Source organism: Apostichopus japonicus, chromosome 18 (genome assembly GCF_037975245.1).
Source record: "Apostichopus japonicus isolate 1M-3 chromosome 18, ASM3797524v1, whole genome shotgun sequence".
In the NCBI taxonomy this organism is placed as follows: Eukaryota; Metazoa; Echinodermata; class Holothuroidea; order Aspidochirotida; family Stichopodidae; genus Apostichopus; species Apostichopus japonicus.
This window is the reverse complement of record NC_092578.1, coordinates 9,277,053-9,300,397: the sequence shown is the minus strand read 5'-3', so window position 1 is coordinate 9,300,397 and position 23,345 is coordinate 9,277,053. Positions and strand designations below refer to the sequence as shown.

Genomic DNA, 23,345 nt, shown 5'->3' with positions numbered 1-23,345 from the left:
TAATTGGAAAGCCGCACGGATATGCAGCATCAATGGACTTGGGAAGATTACTATGAAGTATTATCAGCAGAATCTGAGAAGCATGACAGATCTGCGCATCTCTGCCTGTCTGTTTTTGTCCTCCAAAAAAGTGGCAGCAAAATTCTACGCCATATTGTAGAGTTGAAAGTATAGATATCACAAGATTATTAAGCGGGTAATTAAATTAGTCTAAAGTAACTTAAAGAGAATGATCTCAAGATTGATGGTATCAAGATGTATTGGTCAGTCTGTCTCAATGATATGACTACAGCATGAATACAACAGGCCCATGGATCATACAATTGCCAGGAACATCGTTCAAATACTACATATTCCAATACTGTTAACAGATTATGGTTAAATATGCCCCATAAAATTTTGAAATCATGTGGCCAATTTGTCACACATTATCTCCGGCTGGTGAGAGGTCACATCCTGTAGTACTGTCATTGTAATAAACCAAAATCACTGCAGTGACAATCAAAATATCCTGACTAAGTAGAGTAGTATGCAATGCAGCATTGCTTGTCCAGATGACAACATTCTGTATAGAAGTTGAAGAAATTCAGTGAAAAGAACAGCCACTCTACAATATAGTGTCTTTTTTACATAGAACTTTGTTGAATGAGTGATACTTGATTGTTTATATTAAATTTTAGCTTTTCATCTTTTTCGCTACTTTCTGTACTTTTTGAATTAGTACATTACCTCTGATTTGTTTACTACAGTACTTCTTCTTCGTTTGCATTTTGCCTTTTATTTGTATAGCGGCATTAGAGCATTTTATATTTTATTGGATAAGGCGCTTTAGAAGTTTGGAATATTATAAATATTATTAGTATCACTATTGTACTGTAGCTACTGTAGCATGCTCGCTGAGGAAAAAGGATTGTAGCTATGTTGGGAGAAGGGTTCAAAAGCATACATAATATGGCCAAATAGCTTGACGAGTTAGAAAAAGTCTAAACTTTGGAGAATTTAAATTTTATGTGGTAACTCCACAGAATCCATCAGCATCTGTTAGATTCAACCTGAACCTCATGCATGATAGAATTATAAACAATAGGTTGATCATAAACAATAGGATAATCATAAACAATAGGACGATCATAAACAATAGGATATTTTAAGGATATTCATAACAATAGGATAATTTAGGATAATCATAAACAATTGAATCAATCCAGGAGTGTCAGCTCAGGAAGTAAGCTGTTTACAGCTCATGTTACACAAACAGTCCTAACTGGTTTCTCTTTTGTAACTTATGAGCGCTGTGCAAACAGACAACTATTTAATTTAGGAAATATGGCTCCAAGAATGATTATTCCACATTTAACAGTCCTTACCAGTCTCTTGCTTGGTTCACTTGTCTCCAAACAGGCATTACTAATCTGTCTGCAGTTCTTAATTAAGCAACAAACATTGATGATTAAAAAAAAAAAATTGGAAAAAAAATGGAAGGTCATGCAATTATACAAAGCTTTCAAGGCCATGGATGACCTAAATTAATTAACATGATCCTACTGTTAGCTTTTATCGGGAAGAATATTAGCAGCATCTTCAGGCAGTGATGTACAGTATATTAGGTATTAAGTGTACTGTGGGTAGCTGATGCAGGCTAGTATCCCCTGAGAGAATTTACACAAGAGTGCAGGTACTGTACAGTGCTTATAGGGAAATATTTTAGTGGTTGGATATGATGTAAAGTTCTCTACTAACTTCCTTGTGGAAGTGGCACCAGAAAATAGTTGCCGGGAGGGGGGGGGGGGTCATTGGAATAATTGCCTCCAGGGCTACTGTAAAAGTTAGCAGTTCTTCATCTGGAAAGGAATGACCTCAACATAAAATGGAGAACATTATAACTGCACTGTTACATGCCCGCATCTAAAGACTCTCCCATCATGTTTCTACTTTGGGATGGAAACTAACACACTATAGCAAGATCACTTCAAACTGGTCAGCATTTTGGATTATTGTTGATCGATAATGCATACAGCATGATGATTTGTGTCCTTTTGACAAACCTTGAACCAGAACAGTTAAACTCTGTGTCAACTTAAAAACTTCATTGTTCTATTTTTTTATTTGTATCGAAATAGCAGGGCCTCATGGTAATTGTTCAGCTCTTAAAATGGCACCAATGCAATTTTAAGCAATATTGAAAGCCTGGTGCCATCATGCCTTGACATTTTTGCCAAGATGAGAGAAAGAGATGTAAAAATAAGCATAAACACAGAACTTTTTTATGAGGTTGTTCGTAATAACGTACTTCTAGAGCTTTGAATATGTATGTCTCATGCAGCCTATTAATAGTTGGTTTTCTGGACAGAAACTTTGCCAATTTTTGAGCACTGACTTTCTTAGTTTGACAATGAAATTTAATGGTGATTGAGGTACTGTACTGTTCACTAATTACATCATGAGGTCACCAAGGGTAACGTGATCAAATAGCCAGGGACCCCAGGGTACAGTAGTTGTTGCCATTGATGATAGATGATAGAAACTTTTATTGTCCATTTCAGAAAACAGAAATTATTTCCCGTCGACAGTAAACATAAAACAGTAGTGAATACAAACACAACCATACAATAAACAAACTATTAGTGAACAACTACGAGAATAAAACTAAATAAGCAGAACCAGAACAGTAACAGAGGCAGCACAGAGGGCTGCAAGTGACAGATCACACACTGTGGCCAAATCGCAACTGACAACTGACATACGTGATATTATTGAGGATATTGCAATGACTGGTATTTTATGAGCCCTCAATTATGTCTAGCATAAAACCACTGAGTTTACTACATCTTGAGATTGCTATTAAGATACTGTGTACATCGATGCAAGCATTAACCAGTTTACTTCCCATCTTTACTGATAACTTTCCCTCACAACAAATTTAGCATAACAACCTTTATTTTCTTAAACTCTTTTTACAGGTTTTTTATTGCAACATTCTACTCCAAGTACAACACCATTCACTTTGCTATCAACCTGATGTCAACGTTGTTCGTGACCCTTGCCAAGCTTCCGATCTTTCACGGCGTCAGAATACTGGGCATCAACAAATACTGAAGACCAAGTACCAATATGAAACAGATACACCGCAAAGTTCAAAGGCCTACCAGTAGCACCCTGTGACTTGTATGATGAGGGTATACAGAGATAAGGAAAAGGGGTCTGTTGTCATGGAAACGTTGTTCATTTTAGTAGTATGTTGAAATGTGCACAACAGCCTTTAACGTATAAACAATTGTCAGAAAAGTAGTAAACTTTAATTGCATATCTGTACTGTAAATAAAGTTTAAGTCATACCAAGCGCTCGATGCCGTTGTCAATGGGATTGAAATTTATTAAGTAATGTATTGTTGTTTACATGTTAACAAGTGAGAAATAGCCTGAATATGCAGGGCAGACTGGAGGACATGAACCTTCAGAGTTATCAAGGCTAAATCTGTGGATACCACTAAAAGTAAGTAAAATCATTGCTGAATGCAAGGCTTATCATGCCTTTAAATTTAGTTCTTCCATAGATAAAAGTTAATATCATTCATTGCCCTTTATTTATTCAGTTACTGGAAATAAAAAGGGACATGAAAAGTGGCCCATCACTTGATGGTTTTATAAAACTTTGGAGAAGTATACATTTGCTCGAATTATGTCGCAATGGGTATTTATGAGCACGAGATTGTCACAGAATTATTACTTTAAATATTGACAAATTGTCAATTTATATACAAACTGTTCAAATATATACTATATAAAGTGTCGTTAAGGTGTGAAAGGTTGTGGCCATTTTAGCATATCTAGCCATTTTTGAGGGGCATTTTACAGTCCATTTAAGTAGAGATGTCTCTCAGTTACATAGCACAAGCTAAATATTATTTACTTAGTGGAAACAGATTAATATTTAACCATGAGGAAAGAGACTTGTTTTCCCTGTATATCTTTAGTCCTATCTTCCGAGATTATTATCGTTTGTTTCCAATAAATACACAGGGTCATTTGTGTGCTGTAATATTAGAAGGGAACTCATAAAGTTGCTATATCAATCCCCCAAAGGAGTGGTTTATCTTTATATTCAATTCCTCCTGAAATGCTACGTTCAATATTTAGACACATTTGATGACAGCCTGTGTCATCTTTGATATTTTATTAAAAACTCTCATTAAAGCTGGTGGTCATATCTGTTTCATTAATGTTCTATGAAGTGAATAAAATGTATTTCAATATGATCCATTCGGGATTTAGTACAAGTAAACTATTGTTAATTACCAACATTCTAATGAGATATTTAAAAGTGCTGAGAGGCTATGGTTTAGGTTATACGTTGAAATTGTAAAATGTTATCAGGGCAAGTTTAATTATCAAACTTGTGTTTGAAGAAACAAAGGGATGAGACTTATCTCTCTGAGGTGGGTGAGGATGGGGGGGGGGAGGGATGGCTGTCAATGAGTCTCAATGTGTGTGAAAATTAGTAAATACTGTATTTAGCCTGTATGAATATCTGTTACATAACCCCTCCCTCAATGCACAAGTTTTACTAGTTCCCAATGTGGGTCCTCCATGCAACAACATGGTGTCATATATATGTTTGGTATCAAGTATAGTGATTGTCTGAAACAAAACCTGATACTTTTCAGTCCTTGCTTATGTCTTGATTGGAAATAATAATTAAAATTTAAATTAGTCTCATTTCTATAAGTTATGTCATTTAGTAAGTGTATGAAATGCATTTTGCTGTTATTTCTAAATATCATCCTTCTTTTTCTCATGTGTGTTCAAACTGCTTCAAAGTTGCTGTGGTAACCACACGCAGGTCGTAAAAGTGCTGGTCACAGGTACAACCAAGTCAACTTTCTGATTCAGTAATTCCAACCTCAATTCTAGCTTTTTAAGTCCCTTGTTTGGATTTTTGAGAGTAATTCCTTAAGGCGAAGATCAACCTTTAATAAGAAATTGTATTTGTTATTTCTGTTTTTATTTCTTTTCTTGAGCTTTTTGAACCATAGGTTCTGCCATGTGGGGAATTCATTTTCTCTTTCTTTTTGCTAGGAGAGAGACAAATGCACTGATGAACCCTTTAGTTGCATCTGAGTGGTGGGTGGTGTGTTCGTGGTAACTCATATATACTGTGTTATTTGTAGCTGCACTGATGAACCCTTTAGCTGCATCTGAGTGGTGGGTGGTGTGTTCGTGGTAACTCATATATACTGTGTTATTTGTAGCTGCACTGATGAACCCTTTAGTGCATCTGAGTGGTGGGTGGTGTGTTTGTGGTAACTCATTAACTCTGTTATTTGTAGCTGCACTGATGAACCCTTTAGCTGCAGAGTCTTGGGTGATGTGTAATTGGTAACTCATATACTGTGTTATTTATAGCTGCACTGATGAACCCTTTAGTTGCAACATTTGAAAAGGCAAATTGTTACCACCTTTCAGAACAAATTGTGTCAACAAAGGTAAAATTTGATACAGTGATAGGCGAAAATATCAATTGTTGTCTTGAGACATTATCTTGAGACATTTTAATGAATTTTTTCACCAATCTAGCAGGATCATAAAGTTTTGTCAAAAGACCTTTACAAGATATAAAGCATATCTCACTTTGGTGAAATCTAATCAAATTATTGATGATATCACATAGTTCATGGATAGCACTAAACCACAGAGCCAATCCTTTTGTCTTATAAAAGAATATTTGTGCTCGAATTAGCATTGCAAAATTTCCCCATGTCATCTACTAGGGTTACATCATGTAGAGTAACCTCAAAACGTGACACTTCAGTAGTTCTGAGAGTTTTCTTGACAAAATTTGTTACATGTCGTTCACAAGAGGAAGAACGCTCCATCAGAATTAACTTTTGAGTTAAACAATATGACTTTCTGTTGGAAGTGAAGAAAATTCAACTGTTTAGTACATCCGGAATGATTATAAGTTGAGAATGGTATCTGTACATGGGGACCTTCCTCTGTGTGTTTTGCTTTTAATATGTATTTTTCTTTTCTTCTTTAACTTCAACAATTAGAATTAGATGAATATTTTAAGTGAATTTTGTCCTCTTCTGTATATTGTCGATAATTGTTTTGTGTAAAGGAAACCTTATTTTTAGGGACATTAGAATTGCAATAATAAAATATATGAGTGTATATTTATCAACTAGTGGTCGTCAACTAAACTGAACTTTATTTTCTCTCCTGATCATTTTACACCTCGTATTGTATGTTATCATTCAAGTGTGTGTTTCAGTACAATTTAACCTTGCCTGCATAATTAATTTTCAGGGTCACATGGGCTTAATGTATATTTCTGATTGGATGTTTTTTCACCATTGCTCTGCAGTATTTCTTTGCAACGGTTAACTATTTTTTGAAGTGATTTGTCTTGTGTTGTATGCAAAATTGAAATGACACTAGTATGATTGGTTGAGAGAGGTTAAAGTTACAGCTGAATTCTCTTATCAGATATTTTATGATCTCTATATAATACATAGATACAGTATGCAGAAATTGAAACCTATCATTAACAGAACAAGAAGATGTTAGGATCATTCGGGGGGACTCATTCCCCATCACACAAATAATGAAGTCGTCGTTTAACTATGTACGTCGATTGTTGAACATATCGATTGAGGAATTGTCAGGCACCTGAGACAGTTTTGGGTGCTACTACCTCTGTAAACTGTCCACTCATATGGTGCTTGAAATCAATCCTATTGCCAGTACAAACAGTTGCAAGCATTCATGATATAGACAACATGATATTCATTCTACGCGTACTGTCAGTAAAAGTTGGAGTAATCCTTTGGAATTCAAGTTCCAATATAACATGAGACACCATATTCGTTAATCCTTAATATTCTACATGTTTGTTGAAAAGCTCAATTTAACTTAATACATGCTGACTGCTTACTAAGGCAAACGTACCATACTGCTATTTAAACTGATTTTAATTTTTTAGCAGCAGCTGATGTTTAATTCATTATCTTGTCAATACTTTCTTGAAAATCAAAACAGATGAGACTTTCGAATAAGTAAGTGGAGGATTTTTGTGATCTTATGATGCTTCAACTTAAACGAAAATAAGTCTCTTTTTGAATCTTGCCACAAACAGTGACAGTTTGAGACCTAAAGGAAACCATTAACAGGGTGATGAAACTTGTCTAAACTTGTAGAAAGAAGTTTCATAATATTATTGAATATATTGAATTAATATCATACTTGTTAATCTTTGTCAGCTGAAATTGAGAATCATATTGCAGTTATAAAGTATAATAGCAGCTTATAGAGATGTTCATATGATATTTACTGGTGGTGTAGTTACTGGTATTCCAGTTTTAAAATATGACGATATGATATGCATGAATTTTGTATTGATCTGATATCAAAGAAATAAACACTTATGATCACAAAGATCAAGTGGACTTTTTTATCTTTTCATTTTTCGTTTGGCTAGCTTCAAATTGCATTGTGGCATCAATCTAATTCACACTGTACCACACAATACAATTCTATCATAAAATGGATGTGCTTTGCAGTATATGTGTGCAGGGTGGAATGGGCCATAAATTGCTACCAGCTTCATGATCCAAGAGGCGACGGTGGGGCCTTGAAGCAAGTGGTGTATTTGGCAACCTGTATAAAACTACATAGAACCTTGACAACCAAGATGAAATCAGCATATTTGGCATGTCAACCTGGCTATGTCTCGGACCCAAGTGTGCAATGGTTGGAGCCAGTATGCCAAAGGGTCAATCTGCCCCAGTACATGCGTGTACCATTATAATTAAAATAAAACAAACTGTTAGAAAACTGCTTATCCACTAAAGTGCCTGTACAAGATAATTTGTTAAAGTAAGAGGGCCTGATGTTCGATTGTAGCAGGATCTTCTTCAGAGGCTGAATGACAAGTTACAGTAACAGAAGGGACAAATACAAGCACAGAATACAGACAGGTCAATGAGCAGGGTGAACACAAAAGAGATAGATGTAAGAGGATTAGTAGACGAGGGATGGAGAGAAGAAAGAAACCAACAGGGGGTTGAGGTGATGTAGGAGATTAACAGTAGAGGGACCAAGAGAGGATTATGGAAAGAGGTTAGGAAATAAACTGCAGAAGGATAAAGACAGAAAAGTGTGGAGAAAAAAAGGTGGAAGAGAGCTTCTAGAGGAGAGGGGTGACAGAAGGGAAACAAGGAATGATGGAGGGAGGGGGGGGGGCAGAAGAAAGGTTAGTCATGTCCTTCCTGAATGTTGAGTCCATGAGGTTGAATGGTGCGAAGGTGATGCATCCAGTCTCTCTCTGCTGGTTTGTACTAGGTCAGGACGGCTACCTAAGGATTCAATCCCCTCTGGGGACATGTCATTAAAATGTGTTCAAACTGGGATCTTAGTCTTCAATATGTTGACTGTTGATCTGTGACCATAGAACCACATCTTGAGGGTGGTTTGGTTTCACCAATATACTGGATGCCACAGACTACAAGAGTCAGATAGATGACATTAGAGGTTGTGCAAGTGATGTTACCCTTAGTCTTGTGTGTGAGTTGGGTGATGTGACTGCTGATGGAATTGAATTCAACAATGTGGTGGCTGCAGACGATGCATCTTGAAGTACGATCACATTTGAAAGTACCATGCTGAATGGGTGTAGGGTTAGAAGTTAAGAGGTGGAACAGCAGCACGCATAAGAAGGTTCCACAGGCGATGGTGGGTTTTTCAGGGACTGCTTGTTGGAGTCCCTCTGAAGTGAGGAGAATGTTGTGGTTGTTAGTGGTGATTTGCTGAAGAGGGAGAAGATTTGGGTGGCAACTAACAACGAAAGGGAGCTTGTCGTCACAATCTCTTTCCTTTTTGACCTTCACTGCCAATGTAGATGATCTGGATAGGGAGCAGATTCTCTGAATGGCTTCATGCAGTCTTCTGACACTATGCACCCTGGCAGTAAGGTGTTTTTCTGAAACATATATATGACGAATGAAAGAGGAATTGTTAGAGCAAATGCAACAAAGTGCTTGACTGTAGGCAATTCTAGTCTTGCAGGGGAGTGATGGCAGCTAGAAGAATGGAGATACTGGTGTGTTCCAAAACAGTTAAAGTGACTAACAAATAAGTTAAAAAATGATGTCCTTCCCAAGGAAAGTAGGTGGAGTCCAGGTACAGTAGGACAAAGATATTTAATTAATACAACAGTGAGTGAATGACAGCTTTCACTTCCATCAAGAGATCAATGAAATTCCAGTTAAAAGTAAAAATGTACAGTGAATGAGATGAAAAGAAATAATTCTTCAAGGAAAAGATAAGATATTTTTTTATAAGTTATAAAATTCTTGAAAGCTTTTCCTGAGACGGTATCAATTACTAAGGAATGAAAGAAACTTTGTGTCTCACAAAATTTAATTTAAACCATCAGACATTTCATTGTCAAATCTTTGAGGAGATAATTTATCTTTCCTCACCATCAAGAATAGCACTGCCAAATTGTGGAAAAACTCAATGCAAAGAGCAGTTTATTTAACAACATTTGGTTTATTGTTCTATATTCCTATTCTAACCGGAGACCTGCAACTTGCTTAAAGGATGCTAACAGGTCCTCTCCATCCTCCCAGGGCACAATCGATGCAAGGACTGGCTCTTCATCACCAGACTTTGAAAGCCTCTCCAACTTTTTTATGAGCCGGTACCCTTTCCTAGGGAAGATGACGTCGTTCTCTGTCAGAAGCTTACACGGACAAAAGTCATTGCCTCCATCTCCGATCACAAAAATCTGATCATATTTGCCCCCGTTCCGCTCTCTTTCCTCCATGTGCTGCCTTAGTATCTTCTGTTTACAAATGTTTGGTTCACAAGTTTTGCAAGAATGGGAATGATGAGGAAATAGTCGTAAATGGCCTTGGTTATCAAAATTTGCTGGGTTGGTAAAAACATGGTCAATGTATGGAACCAGTTTATGCTTCCGCAGTAATGCTTCGATGAATACTGTGTTCGAGTCTGAAGCAATGATAATTTCACAATGACTTTGTTTCCCTACCGATTCTATAAACTTTGCAAAGCCGTTCACTAGAGGTATCTCTTCTATCGCATTGACAATTTGGTCTTTGAAGCAATTTTTATTATAAAGAGCTTGAAACCCATTTCTCATCACCTGTTGCCATGGAAATTTCTCAGTTTGCCTTGAAGCAAGTATTTTTTCAACTGTATCTTCCGAGAGAAGAGATCTGAGAACCCAACTATCTGTGTTCTTTTCGGAAATTGTGTGGTCGAAATCGATAACCAGTAAGCATCGGCCACGGCCAGTATCTGACTCAGTGCTTTGCATTTCACTAACTGAAAGAAAATAGGAAATTCTGAGTGTATTAAAATACTAATTAAAAATGTATTTTACAGGCACTTGAAAATTGTAAGCTCCTTATGGTATATATCAATACCGGGTTTTTGCACTTTAACTGAAATTAAGAAAGTACAATATTCCAGCAAGTCAGTGGCCTCTGAAAAAGAATTACTGTATGGCCAATTCTGGGACCAACAGAAATATTCTTTGTGACATTGTATTATCTTTGCTTCGTTCTTACTTTGGTTCAAAGAAGTGTTAGTGTACTGCTGAAGTGTACATTAAGCACAGACCTCCATGACTTTGTGGCTAGTTAGGCTACACTGTGTACGTACAATAGGCTGCATCCTATCAGGATTACTATGTACAATGCATCACGTTAAGTATAGTAGTTATAGTAGAAAAAAAAGATCAGGAGGAACAATCAAGTCCCCATCAAGGACCCTATGGGAGAGGGAATAAAATGGAGACACAAAATATCTGATCCAATAATAATGCTTAAAGTGCTTGTCCATTTGAAGCATTCTTAAAGTAAACCAATTCACACTACTTGCAAGTACAACTTTCTCAGGCAAACCGTTCCACTCATTCACAACCCTATTAGAAAAAAGAGTATGCTGAATACGAATCCTACTTTGTACCTCTGGAGTTTAAGACAATGACCTCTGTTTCTACTACTGTTAGCAAATATAAAAAGTCAGTGAAGGAAATATTGTCAAAACCATACACAATCTTGAAAACCTGAATCAAGTCACCATGTAAACTCCTACTGTAAGTTCCAGTGTGGTGAGATTCAGCAGCTGTAAGTTAACTGCCTATAATAAGAACACGCTTTAAAGAACTAATCATCCTAGTAGCCCTCCTTTGGACCTTCTCAAGCATGTCCTTATCCTTAGCAAAATACGGGTTCCAAGCCTGCACAGCATTCTTCAGATGAGGCCTAACCAACTGCTAAATAAATCCTAACAAGTATGTCCTCTTTAGAAAATTGAAGTTCCTCTTGATCATACCTAAAACCCTATTACCTCTTCAAGTAGCTTCGAAACAATGTTTAGAAGGTTGCATAGATCAGTCAATGTAGATACCCAGGTCTCTTTCAATAAAGACCTCCTGCTCCTCACCATTAAGAGTGTACAGTATGTATTGCTACTAATAGTCATCACCTTGCATTTATCAATATTAAAAAGCATTTGCCATCCCTGAGACCAGAAAAACCTTATCCAAATCCATTTAAAATTTCTCAGAGTCGCTTTTAGAAGAGATCTCAGAATACAGTTTGGTGTCACCAGCAAATTTCTTGGCTGTACACAAAATATCTCAATCAATGTCTTTAACATAGGCTAGGCAAGAAACAACAAGGGACCCAAAACAGACCCTTGTGAAACTCCACCAATAACGTCCTGCCAAGAAGAAGCACAGACTTTAATTACCACCCTCTATTTCCTATTACCGAGCCAATTCTCGATCCAAGACAAAAGTTCCCATTGACACCCATACTCTTCACGATATGTAAATGATGCTGGTGGGGAACTTTATCAAAGGCCTTCTGGAAATCCTGGAACACATGTTACATTAGGAACAGGATATGCCCTACAATTTCTACAACAATAACATTGTCAGTTAAACCAGAACTGAAGCCTTTACTGTACAGCAGTCTGTGTGATTGCAGAATGCCACTGTTGTTAAATAATTTGAATGGACACTTCATCAAGCCCTAACGTTACGAAAAAAATTTGAGATATTATTACTGTAGGCATAAGTAGTAGTAGTACTATGCATACCGGCAACTTATTGAACTAGGCTAAATTCGTGGAACTAGTAATAGTATATTACCGTGTAATTTTATGTCCAGGGTGGCTCAATGTCAGAAACGTTTTTGCAATCCTTGATTTAACTAACTTGCTTGCGATTTTGCTTTCAACTGTGATGTTATGCGCAGTATATTCACTGCATAGAGGAGGTCGAACTCAAAATTCAAGTCTCGCGCATAGCTATCTGCAGAAGTCGAATGTGCACGACTTACGACTGGAGTAAACAAAGCTATTACGTAATACGTCGTCTGCAGCTGACAGCGGACTTACGCGTTTGGGAAAGCCGTTGTTTACAAAACTTGTGTACATGTGACAGCAAGAACTTGATCAAATGTACAGACGAGTGTTGGAATCTGGTAGATCCATTGGGCTTGGCTCGAACATATAGCTGTCAGACATGAATTGATTTGGGCAAAATACTACATTACGTGACTTGATTATTGACTTGCCAACAGTTAAGGGATGGGAACGGGGAAAGGGGGTTGGAGGTGGACGATTTAGAACAATGGCACTAATTATGATGTCGTGGTACATTGGTTCTTGTATAAAGACAACTATTTTATGCTAACAAGATTTGCTATATATTACTCATAAGTTAAGCATTGGATTGATCGTGTTTTACCAAACTATGGGGAAGATATTATGACCATGGAAAATATGAATTCTGTGGATGGCGTGTCAAAACGCACCGTAGAAAAAAGCCCGCCTTTATGGAAATCCTGAAGTGTAGTTTTCGAGAAAAAAAACAAAGCTTATCGACTGATAAATTCAGTTTTAGTTCTAGAAAAAAGATAATTTTCGCGCCTAATGAATGTGCAATTATTCTGCAAACTGAAAAACTGCAAGCCTGAAGTGCAGTTTTTCGAGCGAAAGCATAATTTATTGACTGATAAACTCAGCTTAAGTTCTCGAAAAACATGGCTTTTCGCGCCTATAATTGTACAATAGTTCAAAAGGTCAGTTTATATTTCGTTCGAAAAACAGGTTTTCTAGCTAGCGAAAAACAACTGATTTTTTTTCTCATAATGACGGGTTCAAACACTTCGATAAACTCAGATTATGAACTCTTTATATCGAGCGAAAATAAGGTTTTTTTTTTCGGGAACTCAGTTTATCGAACGAAAAACACACTTTTTCGATAAACTAAGTTTTTCGCGGTAAACCTTAAATTTCGCTCCAAACTAGTCCTACCTTAGGGAGAACTTGATGGTGACCAAATTAACAATATGCAGGGAGGGGGGGTTATGTTTAGATATTTTACCAAAGGACACTAGTTTTGTGACTTTGACGTTGAAGACCTCATAGTTCAAATACTTTTTTCCTTAAAACTATAATATAAAACGTGCCAATGTGTCTATCCCTTTGGCAATGCAATGTGACCTTGTTTAGTGAGCAGCTAAAAGTGATTTTCCTTGGACTCAATTTACATCAATTCAGAGGAATATATTGTAAAAGAACTTTGATATCAATGGAATGGGTAAGAATTGCTGATTTCATATCTGAAAAGTGACACTAATTTTGGGCTAATTATGTATGCAATTATGCAAATTAAGTCCCCAAATAACTTATTTTGGAATACATACTACCAATAGTAGTACACTTTTTGGTATATTGTATGTTAAAATAGTATTATCTAAAACATTTCCTATCCTTTGAAGCTAAAATTGTGGAAATTGGTTAAAACATTGACCAAGATATGAGGATTGTTAAAAGACTCGCCCCTCCACCAGGATATACAATACATCAACAATACATGTATATATACACGCACTCGTGTGTGCAGCCTATTGTGAAATCGTTCTTTACAATTATTTAGTGGCGCTATGCCAATATTCATTGCTTTACTTTTGTAAGGAAGCCTGTAAAAAAAAAACATAATGTTTATTAGATTTTTGAAAAATGGTGAAGGATGCACGGGATATGAATTTTTGAAACAATGAAGAGTATTTAATCTGATTTTCGATTTTTGGAAGGGTTGGTTTTGGAAATATTCCGATGATTATTTAATGTCAAAATCTCTATAGCTCTGGGGGACAGAAATTATGAAGTTATATCATCCGATAATGCCATAATAACTAAGTAGTGGGTAATTACGAAAGAAAGCTATCGATGGCGGCTTTGTAGCGTTTACAGAATAATACTCGGGTTGCCGGGTGTGAATGCGACAGTTTTTAGAGCTGACATAAACATAATATATTTCTTTATATATATTTCTTGTATTTTATTCTTGTACTTTCTTGTATGTTTTTCTTGTATTGTCCAAGATGGCATAAATTATTTGAATAGAAGCGTGACCATGCACAGACGTAGAAGTTGTGACTGGGACTACAGCCCCCATATAGTGGTAAATTCGGGAAGAATATTGGTGATTTTTGGGCAATATATTACAAAGTTTAAGTGGAACATGGCTCAGATTCAACCCAGCCACAATTTGTAAAAAAGTTCGCTTTTGTCTATGATCGGAAGATCCACATTAAGATTGATACCGGCACATCATGGCAAGACACAAGTTCTGAATGTGGTACAACCTTGTCACAATTATGTTTTCAGTGTTGACTCTGAGGTTACCAGAGTATTTGGATCGAAACATTGTCCGGGCCAAAGAACCACAAACTAAGGTTCAATCCGGTTTATCTCACACAGTACACAACGTTAATAACCAGTGGGAAAATAGTAGCAATTGGCTCCTAAATGAAAAAGTTAGGCGCAAGCTGTTACAACTGGTCTGATAACCCATATCAGTATTGCAACTCAAACTTAACTGAGGTGTCAAGTTGACCCAAATTTCGAAGATACATATTTTCGGATATAAGGTATGGCCTTCCTTTCTATAGGCGGGTTGTTTACAGTAACAGCGTCGAACGTCACGAAACAAATTAACAAGGTTAACAAACTATAAGGATCATTTTGTACCTACTTAATTTAGGTTCATTTCATTGCATTGTAAAGTCAGCTTTTACTGTAATCATCATTCAATTCAGGACAAAAGGTACGCAATTGTACCTTGAGCATTCAGGTGTGAGGTTCGGATGGAGGGCGAACGAAAATGGGAGATTCAACTGCAAATATTCGTATTAGAACAAAAACAAGAAAAATAGCAAAAACTAAAAGTGATAGTTTTTCATTCATTTAATTAGACTGCGACAAATAAATTTTGGTAAATAAATTTTTGGTAAATAAATTTTTGGTAAATAAATTTTTGGTAAATAAATTTTGGGAAAAAATGTTATAGTATTTTTGAAAAAAAAGGTGACAATACACTCAATTGAAAAATTGATTTTTAAAAAATGTAAGAGAAAGGAAAAGCAATGCTTCTCCAAGATGCGGGTAGAAGAGACCGTTTGGAAGATTTCCGGTACCCGTTAGTTGTTCGGTTATCTCGGTGTGAAGATCGCGGTGATTCAACGGTATGTCGAAGTTGATGGTACATTCAGAGACGGCAGGAGTGGGCTCGTCTAGTTGGATGTCAGCGGCGTCACCAGTAGCCAGTGTTGCCTCAGAGATGGCGACGGTAGAAGAAGGCAAGCTGATGGAGGAAGCAGTGGATGAGGATGTGAGGCTGACGGAGGAGGCTGAAGATGACGAGAGCATGTGAGATGAGAAGTCGGTGGATGTAAGAGAACCGTCATAATCGTCTGATGTGTAAGTCGAGCGGGTCTCGTTTCTGCTCGTCGCAGAGGCATTGATGACGTCATCGTCACGGAGTATTGATGCTATATAGCTCGGAGTTATGATGGACCTACAAGAAAGTTACAAACAGGGTGAGGTAAATTTGTTTATGCATATAAGCAATAGTATACAACCGATGTAACAGGTATGTGACACTCATTCATTGGTATTGATGTGAGGAGGAGGGGGGGGGGGGGGGGATTAGTTCCTATATAGAAAGCTTTATCTTGCCCTACTCCTAACAATGTGTTTTATGAACCGTACAATTACAGAAAAACTTGGTGACAAACTGCCACATTAACCCACAAAAGAGAAACTTACCGCTCTCCCCCTTCCCACTTCCGTTATAAAAAAAATGGGGTCGCGAAGAATATCCATGAATAAGTGGGTCACGAATATCGAGGATTTTTTTATCTTCATTTAATTCTCCGTGATAAGTGAGGTCGACTTTAGGGTGGTCGGCAAGTTGAATACATAATAATATATATATATATATATATATATATATATATATATATATATATATATATATATATATATATATATATATATATATATATATATATATATATATATATATATATATATATATATATATATATATATGTGGATATATATATGTGGATATATATATATCCACATATATAAATGAACCAATGGTTTGACGTGAATTTTATATATATTTGGAAATCCGATGTTTACACTCCCAAAACCTGCGTCACACCCCTTTATCGTGTCGTCGGTGTCACGTTTCATTTACCTCTGTACTTTCTTGCCGTACTTGCTGAGAGAGACGTCACGTTCCGACAGACATCGGTCCAGCATATAATCACTGTCGTAGCCGGTCTGATCTGTCGATCCCATCAGGTGACTGAGGCAACCCTCAGAAACAGACTGTTTGAGAAAGACCTTCATTCTGCCTCGAAACTCTTCACCAGTCGATGAAGATGAGTTTCGCAGTGTAAGCATCGGAGTGACGAATGTCTCGGTTTCTTCGGTGTCGATATAGTCGGTATTGACGGTGTCTATACCAAAGCAAAATTTATTTTGTTTTTGTTTATCATGTTCATGATAAACAAGTCCTTTGATTAAACCATTGAATGCTTAAATTGAAATTGTTTACGAGTGGTGAAAATAATTCAGTGACTCCTTTATTATACAGTAATTGCATGAATGTCTTCTACACTGTAACGATTCTATTCTCTATGTATTGATCAAAGTAAAATATAAGGATAGAGAGAGAGGGCGGTAAGGGGTGATCGCTTTTACAAAGAAAGAATTCTGTCACCCTTACCAGGGGCGTAGCGAAGGGGCTTTTGTTGGGGGGTGTGGAGAATTTGATTTGCCGACGGATCTGGAAGTGGTGACTGAAATGGGGGAGGGGTCTAAGGGGAGGGGGTGTCCCCCTCCCCTTTGGAAAATTTTTAGTTTTGAAACGTCCTTAGATGCAATCTGGTGTATATTTTAAGTCAAATTTGATTTGCCGACGGAGCTGGAATTGGAGACTGAAATGGGGGAGGGGTCTAAGGGTAGGGGGTGTCCCCCTCCCCTTTGGAAAATTTTAGTTTTGAAACGTCATTAGATGCAATCTGGTGCATATTTTAAGTCAAATTTGATTTGCCGACGGATCTGGAAGTGGTGACTGAAATGGGGGAGGGGTCTAAGGGTAGGGGGTCTACCCCTCCCCTTTGGAAAATTTTTAGTTTTGAAACGTCCTTAGATGCAATCTGGTGCATATTTTAAGTCAAATTTGATTTGCCGACGGATCTGGAAGTGGTGACTGAAATGGGGGAGGGGTCTAAGGGTAGGGGGTCTACCCCTCCCCTTTGGAAAATTTTTAGTTTTGAAACGTCCTTAGATGCAATCTGGTGCATATTTTAAGTCAAATTTGATTTGCCGACGGATCTGGAAGTGGTGACTGAAATGGGGGAGGGGTCTAAGGGTAGGGGGTCTACCCCTCCCCTTTGGAAAATGTTTAGTTTTGAAACGTCCTTAGATGCAATCTGGTGCATATTTTAAGTCAAATTTGGCACGGAAGAAGCTCCCGTGCTCCTTTTCTCTATTCAGCTTTCCTTCTTTCTTCCCCTTCCCCTTCCGCTCTCTTCACCTTTTCTCCTTTTGCCGACAGACCCAAAATTTGCCGACAGCGACCAAATTATTGGGGGGTGTGACACCCCCCACACCCCCCGCTCGCTACGCCCCTGACCCTTACAAATGACATTTGACATTATATCACTCAATACTATTCCCTAAATTCATGACAGAGCTCACTACCATATTTCAACAAATGAATACACTCAATTGAACTCTGACGTAGGTCGTAAAACATTTTATTGTCTGACACATCAATAATCTTTAGATTTAAAATTTGCATATTTTGAAGGTGGTGCTAAATATCAGAGCGCGGATTTTACCCAATGATTGAAATTATTAAAAGCTATTAATTTTGCTCTCTTTTTTTGGGGGGGGGGGGAAGGGATGGGGAGTCACAATTTCTTCGCATAATACTCCCTTTAATGTTAAGGTTGTCAATTAATCTTACCATTGTCCATGGAGCCAGTGTTGTCAGCTGTGTACTGAATGATCAAATCATTGCAAGAAACTCGTCGAGATGGTTGGGAAGAGTTCCTGGTTGTAGTTAGTTTGAGGAAGAGTAACAGGCTCATGATGATGATGAATCCTACAGAAAATAGAAAATGTATTTATAGTCTGGTCTACCTAACCCTTTTTTGTAAAGTAGCATGCCGATGAAGACTGTCAATTCTCGATTGAACCCCTTCCCCCCACCCCACCCCACCACACCACACCCCACCCCACCATACCCTCCTCCGCTAACATAAAAACTTGAAACAATTGCAATAAAGAAACCTACCAGTGACGGCGTTGGCAAGAGCGGACAGTACGATGGTTATCTGAATGTTAGTGAGGGCGCCCTTCAGTTGATGGTCCTCAATTGCAAGTTCAGTACTTGTTGCTGTTGACCTAATCAGATTCCATCGATGATCATGTATTGACCTCTCGATTGGAATTCGGTAGAAAGTACTCAAACTATGAACGAAAACGGATAACTCATCAACATGAATGGTAAACATATCAACAAAGGAAAACCACGAGTCCTCCAATGGTGTTAAGGTGTGAGCGATGTATTGTACGGTAGATACATATAGGTCAAAGGCATATATGACGTAATAGAGACGATCCTTCAAGGTGTAATAACCATCGACGATAGCTAACCACTTCGCTTTGTGTAACTCGAGATTCGCCAGTAATCGTTGGACTTGGAGATCAACTTCTCGACCATATGTAGCGATGCAGTATCTGATGACGTGCATGAGATTGTCTAACATGTAGTTGACGGATGCGCCCAGCAGATTGCGAATCAATACAGCCAGAATCTTGGTCTGTTCCCGAATTTCCTTTGGTAACTCAGCCAAAGAAATCCGGTTTCCACTTCCAAAATCGATGGATAAGGTAAGGAAGATCGACTCTTGTGTGTTGAATGCAACAGCCTTTCGGTCACGTGAGATGGACTGTGGGTCGTTCAATGTTCCATGAGATGAGCTTAGAGTACACGGTGTCGACTGATTCCGTGCTTGTCCAAACTGTTAAAAAAACAGGTAAACAGTTATTACTTGATAGACTGGTGATAAATCGTAATACTGTTTATCATACTTACTGCTGAAACTACAGTCTGTACATGAAGTTTTATAGGGTATTTTTAGTAATGACACCATACCTTATTCTCACTGAACAAGCCATCTGACATGATGTACCGGTAGCAGCTAGTATAGTAGAGTCCATACATCGTTGTTTCAAACACTGGCGCTGGCCGACATCGATGTAGCACTGAGATTGCTCAACCAAATAATTCGGGTCGTCAGGAATGTTGTTGGTCGGTGATTGGCTGAGAACTCCGTTTGGTCAGCCTAAAACAGAAATTTATAAAATAAAAAAGATAATTATTGTAAAACGTAACTATAGATTAGACAAATCCTTCAACGAGTCAAGTGCAATGTTTGCCCCTCTTTAGATGATTTCTTGTTGATTTCAATAATACTCCTCTCTGGACCTCATTCCCGCCCAGCCTGTCCACATCCGAATTGTACATATAAGAGAGAGATATCATAATCAAGTCTGGTAAATTTAGTGTTGTATGTATCAGTGACTCCATGGATTACAATGAAGACGTATTAACGCTTCCGTTATCAGGTAGTATATAGTGTAGTCATGCTAACCTGTTTTCGCTTAATTGCTTATTACTCTTGAAGTTTTCTCTGTAACCTTCAATCTCCTTTGTTTATGTTTCAACCTTAGTCATGTTATAACCTATATTTGTCTCACTCACTGTTCTTTGTCTGTTTTGGTTGTCATCAACAGCTAACTCTCGGATGAGGAGAAACTGGTTGGTCGTGATATAGTCTTCACCAAGTGATTGTCGTTGACGCATTCGCACTGAGGTATATGTCTAAAAGTTGAAATCGTAGAGTCACAGAAATTGGAAACAGAGATAACAAGAGTCCTACGAAAACTAATATAAAATATTTGACGGCAAGTGTGCCAAACTTTGGCAACATTCAGTCTTGACCCTTCAAATTCAGGAATATTGTCCATAGTGTCTTGACATAGTGCTGTAAAAATCTTCTAAAATATTAGAAACATAAATGTTGGAAAGGATGTATTATAGTGACTAAAAGACATAACAGATCAACAGTATATACACACAGGGTTGATCGTACTTCAGTTTGATCGAAATATGAATAGTTTCATTTGGGGGGGGGGGATAAGGAAAGATTATACAAGATTTACAAAGAGAGATAAATATTTTACTCAGATAATATAATAATAATGAGCAGTTAGTTTTACGACTCTTAAACGACCACAAATGTGGGAGAAACCCACAAGGGCTAATGAATTACAACTTACACGTCGGGTGGCTTCCAATTCAACATATTTAACTAACATTTGGAATTTTTTCAATTTAGAAAGTCATTTCAGATGGGAAAACCTTAGATTGATCTTAGATGAAAACCCACCTTACTATGACCCGGCCAGGTATCAAACCCGGAACCTCCCTTTTGCTAAGCCTCAATGCTCCAAATACCCCTCCATGGGGGGGGGGGGTGGGGTATAAAGAAAGAGTATATACAAGATTTACAAAGAGAGATCAATATTTTACACAGATTTACTAAACACTTTCCACGAATGGACCTAGTCAAGCTGCATAACGTCATTATCCTTTGCTATGGGGATTATTGTGAGACCCGGATAATACATATAGTTTCGTGATATCCAAACTCACCTCAGCTTGTTTTATACCCCTGAACTTGTGGTTCCAATCCAATCGGGTACAAACGCCGTGAGTACTAGCGTCGGGTAGGTCAAATGTCAAGCAGAGGTCAAAGGACTGATTCAGGAATGGCTCTTCAAACTCATAAAGAGAATACCTGATGGCAACAAAATTTAAAATAAAGAAATTGAAAAACAATGAAGAAAAATAAAGAATTAAACAGATAAACAGAAACTGTCTTTCTTTCAAATAACATAATTGATCATAAATGGATATTTTTATGCCAATGACCACAGGGAAACACCGCGGTATATGATAATGAGAGTGTATATAACCAAATGTCTTTCTCTTGGAGTAGTGACCAAATCCAGTGCCACTTCAGGCCAGTGACTAAAATACGGAATCCGGATCAATATTAGTGTGGAGGGGAGGATTGGTAATTAAACCATTGTAAACATGCACGAATGATATTACCCAGTATATGTGACAAATTATACTAAGTTTGTATGTTTTGGCCTTGAGGGGGGGGGGGGAGAGGGAGGTGAGGGGACAAGGGTGGGTTCCAAACAGAGTGAAGGTACTTAATAATTATAATAATAAATAAGTTCTTAATATAGCGACAAATACCAAAAGGCCTCTAGGCGCTTTACAAAACCTAAAAAATAGAAATAAACAGACAGAGAAATCAAAAGGAATAAAAAAGTCTAGAAAACACAGAAACGAAAATGAAACAATTATGAAAAATACGAACAGAAAAATCTTAAAACACGAGAAGGCTATTAAACATAAAAAGGTTTTGTTATAGTGCACTTGTAGTGCACTTTTAGTGCACTACAACCTTTTGTACTACATGCGAATGTTCATATATTGATAAATATATACGGTATACGTACCAGAGATCACCCCGGAAATCAACATCCGAATCCGTTTTCTTGCTGACTGCCATCTGTCAAAATAGAATTAATTATAGTGTACGCTGTGTACTAGGTATGACAATCATGATAAACCAGTTTATGAGCAGCCCCCCCCCCCCCACCACACCACCCGGAATGTTAAACAATACGAAATGAGAATCGTTTGAGACAATATCATTAATCGGTGAGGATTTCGGTAGCGGGGACCAGTGAAAGGTCACCCTCTATATAAGACAGTAGCAGTAAACCGAAAATGTCATATGAACAGAAATTTAATAGTTAGTGACCAAGCGTACATTACCAAGTCATTACATAACACCCACCCCCACCCTCTCCTTCTCCCATTAACATCTGATTTTAGGAGATTTCTAATGGCACGAAACCTGAACAGAATGAATTTTACTGGTAAAAAGTATAGTAACATGGGATGCAGGAATCTATTCGCAATGGAAATGTATTACAACGAGATAACGGTGTGGGAAATTCATATCGAATAACAAATGTTGATTATGATAATAATTGATATAGAAGTAGTATCAGATAAAAGACCTACCGATGTTGGACTGATGGGATACTGAACAAGAGATAGAACATTGTCAAAGGATAGAGCCAGAGGTCGAGGAGGGGAACATGTCTTACGAGGATTGTTGCAACATATCACATTAGTAAGGTCCAAGGTCTGGTGACAGAAAATAAATGAGTGAGTGGGGAAGTGAGTGAGTGAAGGAATGAATGTTGGATGAATGTATGTATGAATGAATGTATGAATTGATAAATGGATGAATGGATGAATGGATGAATGAATGAATAGATGGATGGATGAATGAATGAATGGATGAATGTAAATGAAAACTCAATGAGTGAGTGAGGGGACTGAGTGAGTGAGTGGGGGAGTTAGTGGGTGAATGAATAAATGTTGGATGAATGTATTTATGTATGGATGAATGGATGAATGAATAATTGGATGGATGAATGAATGAATGAATGAATGGATGGATGAATGGATGGATGAATGAATGAATGAATGAATGAATGATTGGATGAATGGATGGAATGATGACTTTACGGATGGGTAGGTGGACGAACAAATGGAAAAAAGAAGAAGAAAACTCAATGAATGATCAATATCAGATCAATAAGTAGAAGATCAAACGAAACAGTGAACGAACGAGTAAGTTAAAGTATTTATCGAATTAATAAAATCATTAACTGGCGATAGAAAGTAGTAGTTTATGTCTAACTCTGGCATGGCACCCTCTCCCCTACCAATCCACCCAATGCCTGCAGAAGGATATGTTACCATTGATTGTAAT

At 37.5% G+C, this 23,345-nt stretch overlaps 3 protein-coding genes across 7 annotated transcripts in view; 1 reads left to right on the top strand and 2 right to left on the bottom strand.

Annotated features, from left to right (window-relative positions):
- The window catches only part of LOC139958558 (ORM1-like protein 3), a 29,075-nt gene extending 21,639 nt beyond the window's left edge, over positions 1–7,436 (top strand). For both annotated transcript variants that reach the window (XM_071955694.1, XM_071955695.1), the window contains exon 4: positions 2,961–7,436. In XM_071955694.1, the coding sequence (XP_071811795.1) occupies positions 2,961–3,096 (136 nt within the window). In that variant the 3' untranslated portion in view covers positions 3,097–7,436. The remainder of the gene's footprint in view (positions 1–2,960) is intronic.
- LOC139958557 (pyridoxal phosphate phosphatase PHOSPHO2-like) lies at positions 6,401–12,460 on the bottom strand. Of its 4 annotated transcripts, none has more exons than XM_071955691.1 (2): positions 12,185–12,460; positions 6,401–10,367 (listed from the first exon to the last, which is right to left on the bottom strand). In XM_071955691.1, the coding sequence occupies exon 2, from the start codon at positions 10,337–10,339 to the stop codon at positions 9,566–9,568; it is 774 nt and encodes a 257-aa protein (XP_071811792.1). In that variant the 5' UTR covers positions 10,340–10,367; positions 12,185–12,460; the 3' UTR covers positions 6,401–9,565. The 4 variants fall into 4 exon arrangements, with proteins under 4 accessions (XP_071811792.1, XP_071811791.1, XP_071811794.1 ...); XM_071955690.1 differs by having other exon boundaries at positions 6,401–10,347; positions 12,185–12,455; XM_071955693.1 differs by lacking the exon at positions 12,185–12,460 and adding an exon at positions 11,802–11,819 and having other exon boundaries at positions 6,401–10,347.
- A 2,861-nt stretch (positions 12,461–15,321) lies between these two features.
- On the bottom strand, positions 15,322–23,057 carry LOC139958903 (uncharacterized). Its single transcript, XM_071956338.1, has 9 exons — positions 22,586–23,057; positions 22,012–22,064; positions 21,131–21,275; positions 20,177–20,296; positions 19,568–19,757; positions 18,704–19,433; positions 18,374–18,511; positions 16,592–16,856; positions 15,322–15,901 (listed from the first exon to the last, which is right to left on the bottom strand). Exons 5-9 carry the CDS (start codon positions 19,634–19,636, stop codon positions 15,424–15,426), a joined length of 1,680 nt encoding a protein of 559 aa, XP_071812439.1. The 5' UTR covers positions 19,637–19,757; positions 20,177–20,296; positions 21,131–21,275; positions 22,012–22,064; positions 22,586–23,057; the 3' UTR covers positions 15,322–15,423.
- Between the last annotated feature and the right edge of the window lie 288 nt (positions 23,058–23,345).

Excerpts from the sequence above, each read along its gene's own strand:
- LOC139958557 (XM_071955691.1), bottom strand. The coding sequence starts at position 10,339 with ATGCAAAGCACTGAGTCAGATACTGGCCGTGGCCGATGCTTACTGGTT.
- LOC139958903 (XM_071956338.1), bottom strand. The coding sequence starts at position 19,636 with ATGTATGGACTCTACTATACTAGCTGCTACCGGTACATCATGTCAGAT. Across the intron at positions 18,512-18,703 it reads TCTTGCCAACGCCGTCACTG|GATTCATCATCATCATGAGC; the intron begins GTAGGTTTCTTT and ends TATTTTCTGTAG. Across the intron at positions 16,857-18,373 it reads CACTGGCTCCATGGACAATG|ACACCGTCAATACCGACTAT; the intron begins GTAAGATTAATT and ends GCTTTGGTATAG.